Below are 8,975 nucleotides of genomic sequence, written 5' to 3' on the forward strand. Positions count from 1 at the left end.
TGTGTGTGTGTGTGTGTGTGTGTGTGTGTGTGTGTGTGTGTGTGTGTGTGTGTGTGTGTGTGTCACACAGAGAGAGAGAGAGCAGCAGAGCAGACGCGCTCCGTCGCGCTCATGTCTCAAGCCGTTCTCCGTACATTACTATGACCATATGCGTGCCAAGTTGACTCGCGTCGCCTGCGCGTCGACGACAGCGTTGCGTACCAGAGGACAACATGGACGAGTCGTCTTTGCTGGATCTGCTGGAGTGTTCTGTGTGTCTGGAGCGGCTGGACACCAGCGCCAAAGTGCTGCCCTGTCAGCACACCTTCTGCCGCCGCTGCCTGGAGAACATTGTGAGCTCCAGACACGAGCTGCGCTGCCCGGAGTGCCGCGTCTTGGTGGACTGCGTAGTCGACGATCTGCCTGCTAACATCCTCCTGGTGCGTCTTCTGGACGGGATTAAACAGCGTCCGCGGAACGGAGGAGGGAGAGCGGCGCTGGCGGGATGCGCGGCCGGCGGATCGGCTTCGCCTGCGGGGACAGCGGTGCGGGATTTGCCCGTCGCCACGCGGAGCTCCCCGGTCAAGGTTTGTGCGCTTCTTCTGCTTTTGCTCGATTGCGTTTGGCATCGCTTCCAGAAGCTTCAGATCTTCGACAGACTGAGTGACAGCGTTGCAGAATAACGGAGACCGAGTTTACATATGTGACCCTGGAGCACAAAACCAGTCATAAGGGTCAATTTTTCAAAATTGAGATTTATACATCATCTGAAAGCTGAATAAATAAGCTTTTCATTGATGTATGGTTTGTTAGGATAGGACAATATTTGGCTGAGATACAACTATTTGAAAATCTGGAATCTGAGGGAGCAAAAAAATCTAAATATTGAGAAAATCATCTTTAAAGTTGTTCAAATGAAGTTCTTAGCAATGCATAGTACTAATCAAAAATTAAATTTTGATATATTTACGGTAGGCCATTTACAAACTATCTTCATGGAACATGATCTTAATATCCTAATGATTTTTGGCATAAAATAAAAATGTATAATTTTGACCCATACAATGTATTGTTGGCTATTGCGACTTAAGACTGCTTTTGTGCTCCAGGGTCACATTTTAAAGCGTCTTGAGCTTGGTTTGCTCCTTAAGAAACGCACGGTTTGTGAGAGAAGGTCTTGAGCTTTTTGAGCTGCACTGGTGCTCTCAGTGTTTGGGTTGAGTTTGGTGACGTCACTGCAGTTTATTTCTCACATCTGAGATCAGACAGAGATGCTCAAGACATTGCATGAAGCGGTGAGCGGCGTTTCAGTGTAAACATGAGCATAACGGAGAAATATGAGCTGTTTGTGTGGCGGAGATGTATTGCTGTTGTTTTCTCTATATGCATCTTTCAAGTGTTTTGGTCTGAGGACATGCAGTACCAGTGTGAAGGAAATCTAAAATCTTAAAGGCTTTGCTTCAGTGCTACCAGATTGTATATGAAGCTAAACATATTTTTAAAACGGCAATAGTTCACCTTAAAATGCAGATTTGCTGATTGACTCTCAGTTCATCAGAGATCAGGATGAGTTTGTTTCTTCATCAGGTTTGGAGAAATGTAGCATTGCATCAGTGTCTCAGCAATGGATGGATGGACTGGAGTTGTGTGGATCACTTGTGGGTTTTTGTGATGTTTTTATCAGCTGTTTGGACTCTCATTCTGACGGCACCCATTCAGCATATTGTCATTTTTGGGTGAACTATCCCTTTAATGGATGAGTTGTTGTGAATAGTGAAGGAAACGCATAATCAAGTGTGCATATGTTCTCCTTCAGTAGTGTTTAAGTAAAATGGAATATGCTATATTGCATTTTTATGTCGTGATTTAATAATGTTCAAACTCTCTCCTGGCATATATTGTATGGAATAGCAATGATGATATCTAACACCTGCGATTGGCTGTTGCTATAGTGGCAGGATGTTTTTCTATGGCTAGATGTTTCTTAGAGTCGCTCTGCTATTGTTGTGCTGCTCTATTGTTGTGTTTGAAGCGGTCAAACATGCAGACGCCCCTCAGGACTCACTGAAGTGTGAAGTGATGTGCGATCACAGAGCGCTGACGCTGCATTAGACAGGACTGATGCTTGGCTCGGGTCATGTTGTCTGATAACACCGAGCCTGACGCTTCACATTCATACTTTCAGAACAGCGTGTGTTTGTCACAGATGCAATCTGCTGATTGAGGAGGAACATTTGCTGAATTAATTTAAACATATGTTCCACTGAGCTGAGAGCACAAGCACTTATTGCCAGCTGAAAGCACTGCTAAATTATCAGAAATATGTCATTAACAACAACTGTGCATGAAGCGATGGATGTGTAGATCATTCTGAATGGCAGGTTCAGATTCCACAAGCGTCATGATCCATATAACGAGGTGTGCGAAGTGTATTTGTGGTCACATATTTTCTGGTCATCGGGAGCCGCGCTGGCCATTATAAACCCGTATTGATCGTCCACTAGTTTGCAGTAAGAGAATAAAAGCTGTGGATACAGACATGCTGAAGTCTGATATCTGCTCTGATAGGATATGAAAGGCTTTCAGAAGTCATGCTTGGAAATAAAGCTGACACAAATGCCTCTATTAGATGCAAAATTAAGAATTTCTCATAACATCTGCATGAAAAATTAACCCCCAAAAAAGCTACAGTATTATATTTGATATGCACATTTCTAAGCTGTCTAAATGATCATCATGATCAAAACCGGTTTCTCACTCAATCTCCTCATGTAAATAATTGTAACCAAAGTTCAAATGCGTTATAATATTTGCATATTCCTGGTTGCATCTGAAATTAGTTGTTTTTCTTGTGTTTTAATGGATTAAATGTGTAACAATGAATAGATAAATATTAGAATGTGTTATGTCTATGCTTTGTGATTATTCATGAGATCACACTATGCATTATAAGGTGCATTACAGGACATAATTAATGCGTTATAGGCTATAGACTAAAAAATATTGGTGTATAAAATATTTTCACTTAGAAATTGCTAGTAAAATTGTGTACATTTTCACAAATAATTACATAGAAAAAGGCAAGTTACACATTGAATCAAACATGAAATTTTGAAGTTGAAAGGCTGAAATAGTATGTTTTTGTAAATTATTATTTTACAATCTTTTTTTACAGCTTTGAAAAAATCTTGACAATTTGAAAAAAGCAGAAATTTTGAATTGTAAAATTTATTTCTAATAAATTTGTGTTTTGTATTTGTGTTATGTGGTTTTGTTATTGTTTTATATAATAATATTTCTATTTAGCTTTAATTAATTTTTATTTAAATTCTAGTTTGAGTAATTTTAGTGTTTCATTTATTTCTGTTGCCAAGGCAACGTTTTTATTTCTAATTTTAAAATTAAAGTTAATTCTAATCTGTTTTTATTTATTTATTTTTGAATTTAAAAAATTGAAGTTTATTTCTAATAAAAACATTTTATCTTTATTACTGAAGTTTTTGTCATTTTATGTGCTTTTATTGTTTTATTTTTAATATTTCTATTTAGCTTTAATGTGTCTTTAAGTTTTCAGAAATTGGTTTTCATTTTAGGAATCTCCCCTAATGTTCGTAGTGCAGTGATATTGGATTTTACTGTAGAAAGACTGAAATCATGTTTTCATGTAAAATGTACTTAATGATCTTTGTTTTATTTACAACTTTGAATAATAATTTTTCACTGTGTATAAAGGCCTCAAGTTTTTTTTGTTTGTTTAGAGCAAATAGCAGACAGACAGTTGTTATTGCATGAAGCAGCAGATCCTGAAATGATGTGAAATGCTGTTCTTGTAAACATGCATTAAGGGTTTTCAGAAACCACAACCAGAGACCGTCATTTATAAAATGCAACTCAAGCTTACTGTAAAAACCCCTCATTTTGTTCTGACTCGTGTTGCTGAATGTAACCGATCAAATCACATAGGCTTCTATTGAAATTCTGCCTTCCTAGAGCTTTGCTTAGAGCGTTTGTGGTTTTGTTTACAAAAATGTCAAGTCAAGTCAAGTCACCTTTATTTATATAGCGCTTTTAACAATACAGATTGTGTCAAAGCAACTGAACAGCATTAATTAGGAAAATAGTGTCAATAATGCAAAATGACAATAGTAAACACAAATTTTTCAGTTAAAGACAGTTCATCATTGAATTCAGTGATGTCAACATCCAGCTCAGTTTAAATAGTATCTTTGCAATCAAGTCAACGGTATCGCTGGAAATGAAGAGTCCCCAACTAAGCAAGCCAGAGGCGACAGCGGCAAGGAACCAAAACTCCATCGGTGACAGAATGGAGAAAAAACCTTGGGAGAAACCAGGCTCAGTCGGGGGGCTGTAAAAATCTAAGACAAAAAAATGTCTTAGATTGTAGGGTTGGGTTGAAAATATTGATTCTTATTCTGATGAACCGATGTCAATCTCTGCTGTTTTCAGTTGATGCGTGAACAAAACTCAATCAAACAGTATCTGTAGCTCCTGCCATCTAATAATCACAGGAATCTTTGTTACTTTTGATATGAAACAAAGTCTCAGCTTTAAAATTCTGTTAGTTTAATCACTAAAATCACTCACTAAATGTGTTTTTTTTGGCTCTTTAATGCCTCGTGACAGATCATCTCTTCCTCTTTACTACAAGTTACAGCAGCAAATAAACATCAATGAACATCAGAACTGAAATCAATCATGAATCAATCGTTCAATCAGTGATCCAACTGCAGAAAGACACCAGTAAAACAGCTTGAGATCAACATCAACATCACATTTACCTCAGAAAATACATTCAGTGAATACAAACTGGGAATTCAGCTAGAAAGAAATAGCATTTTGATAAATATATGCACTATATTACATGTTCATTATATTTTTGCTGAACCTGTTCTTCAGTATTTAATGTTTGTTTGAACTCAGCTAACAGGGAATCTTCTCGCATCTTTCACTAATGTTTTTTAAAAGTTATATAAATGTCATTATTAAAGTAATGTTTATGGAATGTTCTTATAACTTTATTAATATTTGATAAATGTTCTCATAACGGAGAGAAAACATCTGATATGAACATTCTCTAAACGTCCCTATGATGTTATTTTTACTTGATGAACGTCTAAAAAATGTTTTTGTAACCTTTAAATAACGCTCTAATAAACATTTGAAAACAATGTTCCCACAACGTTTTTGTAACCTAAATTTGTTCCCTGCGAATAAACTTGTAATGAAAACACATTATGACATCCACTGTTTAAATGTTTATATTTCAACAACAAAATGGAGCAGAAACATAATTATATCATTAAAAAGTTATTATAAAAAAATGTATTAAGTGCAAATTAAGTGTTTGTTAATGAATCACTTTATTATAGTAATGTACTAAGGATGCGCGATATTAGATTTTTGCCGATATCCGATATGCCGATATTTTTCAAATCATTTTGGCCGATAGCCGCTGCCGATACCGATATATATTTCCCTTTGTTTTGAAACAACACCAAGTCTCTCCTGTGCGGAAATTATAAACAAATTATTTTTAATTTTGGTTAGTTTTGAACAAAAACTTATTTGTTAGGAGTAATAAGCTGAAATTGAAAGCCTTGAAAATAACTATAATAAAATCAATCTCTGCTGTGTTTTAAAAAAAAAATTCTCAGACAGATACAGTTGAAACCTTAACATTTTATTTGTGGATTTAACATTAATAGATGGTCTAAAGCAAAAGAGCTGTAAAAATTATTTTCATAATCCATTAGAAAAATATTATTACATGTTACTGAATAAATCTGCATATATTAAATTATTTAATTTACTAGTGTCATGTTTGTAATTATTAACTCTTTCCCCGCCAGCGTTTTTTAATAAATTGATAAATAATATCAATAATATTTAATAAATAGCTGATTTTCACTAAAATTTCACGGCCCCCAGAATATTTTATTGTCCGAATATCTGAACATGCAATACATCAAAATAAAGATCAGACCCTCTATTTAAAAAAAAATATATATATATTTTTTATAGCTTCAATAATTTTTTTTTAACACTTGAATGTATCATGTTTCATAAAAAAGCAACATTTTGAGCAAAAAGCTGAGAAAATCGCATTTTTTATCAAATACTAATAAATCTGAATCATATTCAGTAATATTATCAAAGCAACGCTGCAGTAGATGGCGTACTCCCAAAGCTTGCACACTTTCTGGATCCACACTTCACTCGCTAACATTAGGCAGTTTTCATTTATACGCGGTTAGTGTTGACGATCGCATTATTTTTCATATGCATACATACGAGATCGCTGGTTTCTGCGTCTTCCTCGCCTGTGTTTTTGATCGAGTGATTCTAGACTCATTCAGGAGATGCGTGATAGCGCCCCCTAGCATATAACAGCGAAAACACAGAAAGGTCTGTGTTTGGCGGGGAAAGAGTTCATGTAAATACTATCCGTCTTATCGGCATTTTTTTTTTTTTCAAATCGGCCGGTGTTTAAATTTTAAGCCTTTATGACATGATCGTGCATCCTATAATGTACCGACTGACATGCTTTAATGCAGCATTAGTGGAGAGATGTTGACATACTGAACCTGATTGTTCATATATCCAAATGAATCAAAACCGAATCACAAGCGTAAGAATGGAAATCCAATGAAATGTGATTCTTTCATGGCACAGTCTAGTCAGAGTGACGTGTGAATGAAGCATTTGACTGCTTTAACACTGGAAGACGAGACTCGTGTAATAAATGGCCTGGAGTCTTCAGCGCTCGACTGGAGAATGAATCGTCCTCCTCTGCCCTTGGAGGAACGTTCCTGTGTTTTCTGGAGTTCTGATGCGAGTGAAAGCGTGTGTTTTATCTGAATCATCACAGGTTTCTGGATCTCTATAGATAGCCGTTTCTCTCTGGATTTGGTCATTGCTCATGCACACTGTCGTCTACGGTACTCGCAATTAAATTCATAATTTGAACATCTACTGAACTGAATCATGTTTACATTATATGTATGAGTTACTAGTGATCATTTAAACATCTGGAGTCTATTAAACCTGAGTTTTCTGCTTCAGACTGTTGCTAAACGTATTTAAAGTTTGACAGCGACGAGTGAAGTGCCAGCTACAAATCACACACTAACAGCTCACAGCTATAATAATTACTACAAAATACTCCAGCACACAAACGAAACATGCTTCATTTGATTCGAAATGCAAAACGAATCACTCACGTTAGATGAACACCTGTGACATCAGTCTATTTACTTTGTAAAACATATATAAACGTATCTTATCAAATATTTTTATAGAAGTTATTTTATTATACAGTTGTTTACTGAATGTCTTTAAATATATAAAAATGATATGCAAATAAATAACTAAATATAACATGTTTGTTAGTTAAAATAAACTAAAATTATAAATATTAGATACATTTTTAAACTAAAAGAAAATTTGAAATATTGCCTAACTCACTGAAATAAGCACTTAAGTTACTATCTGGAAATAAATAAAAATTAAAGCTGAACTAAAACTTATATATTTAATATTATAATATTTAAAAACACTCTTGAGATGAATAAAAGTACAAAAAATACAAGCAATATTGCTACAAATTTTACTAAAATTAAAATGTAAACGGCAACAATGTATATATTTATGAAATATATTTAAATATATGTACAATAAAGCTATGTCTAAAGCTAATTCAAAATATTCATAACTATAATAGTATAAATAATACCAAAATAATTACAGCAGGCATAATTTCTGTGTATCGTTTCTTTCTGAGAAAGGCTGTTGTTGTTGTTTATTATTTTTGTTGTCATTGTTTGTTTGTTTCCTTGAATCTTGCATTTTCAAGGAAATTCACTGTTAAAAATGACAGCTTTATTTATTTATTTTTATAAAGGTTAATAAAGCAGGGTGTTTAAATGAGCAAGTTAATGAGTACTCCTCACCTGATCTCAATATTGATCAAAATAATCGTGATTTTTGCCGTAATCGAGCTGCCCTGATCTCCACCAGCACAAGTCTTTTCTGAGTTTGTCTCTGAAATAATCAGCACTTTTTAGCCTGTTATCCACACATTTCAAGCATAAAGTTTCTTTTTTTGTTGTTGCATCATAATTGAGCCAAAAAGTGAAATCAAGGTACAGTTTGAGAAAAGATTCTGAAGACAAAGCGTACTCAATCTGGAATAATATGAGCAGGAATCTGCAGTAATTAGCGCTCAGCGTTTGACCGTCAGAGTGTGTCTGTATGTGATGTGAGAGCCGCTCTATCAGCTCTGTACAGCTGCGTGTTTGGACACATTATTCCTGAGAGTCTGGCTTAATTTAATGCAGTAAAAGGACTCATCAAAGCCTGCTTTGTCTCCAGTCTGTGGACAGTAAAGGCCTCCTGCGCAGGATTCACGTCATTCCACTTAATGAGTGTTCGGCTTGATTACACTGCACCTGCAGCGGTGCTGTAAAACCGTATTAGTACTGTATATTATCATTATTGTTATTATTATGTTTATTTATTAATATATAGCATTTATTTATTGGTTTATCTATTTATTTTAATATGTAGCATGTATTTATTTATTTATTATTTGAATGTGTAGTGCGACTTATTTAATATTATTTTATATAATATATATATTTACTTTAATATGTAATATTATTTATTTAATGTTAATATTAATATTATTTAATTAAAGTTTTATTAATAATAATATATCAAATAAACAATGCTACACATTAAAATAAATAATAATAATAATGTTAATAATCACATTTAAATAATGCTTATTAAATAAATATTGCTACATATTAAAGTAAATATTATATATACTATATAGTGCTGTCAAACGATTAATTGCATCCAAAATAAAAGTTTTTACATAATATATGTGTGTGTATTGTGTATATTTATTATGTATATATAAATACACACACATACATGTATATATTTAAGAAAAATATGTTACGTTTATATAT

The 8,975-nt window shown here is 34.2% G+C and overlaps 1 protein-coding gene across 1 annotated transcript in view; it reads left to right on the forward strand.

Moving 5' to 3' along the window:
- Window positions 1-86: 86 nt before the first annotated feature.
- LOC107697803 (SH3 domain-containing RING finger protein 3-like) overlaps window positions 87-8,975 on the forward strand; it is a 122,811-nt gene continuing 113,922 nt past the window's right edge. The window contains exon 1 of the mRNA XM_016498662.1: window positions 87-566. Within this exon, the coding sequence (XP_016354148.1) occupies window positions 213-566 (354 nt within the window). The 5' untranslated portion in view covers window positions 87-212. The remainder of the gene's footprint in view (window positions 567-8,975) is intronic.

Source organism: Sinocyclocheilus anshuiensis, unplaced genomic scaffold (genome assembly GCF_001515605.1).
Source record: "Sinocyclocheilus anshuiensis isolate Anshui unplaced genomic scaffold, SAMN03320099.WGS_v1.1 scaffold1123, whole genome shotgun sequence".
NCBI lineage: Eukaryota > Metazoa > Chordata > Actinopteri > Cypriniformes > Cyprinidae > Sinocyclocheilus > Sinocyclocheilus anshuiensis.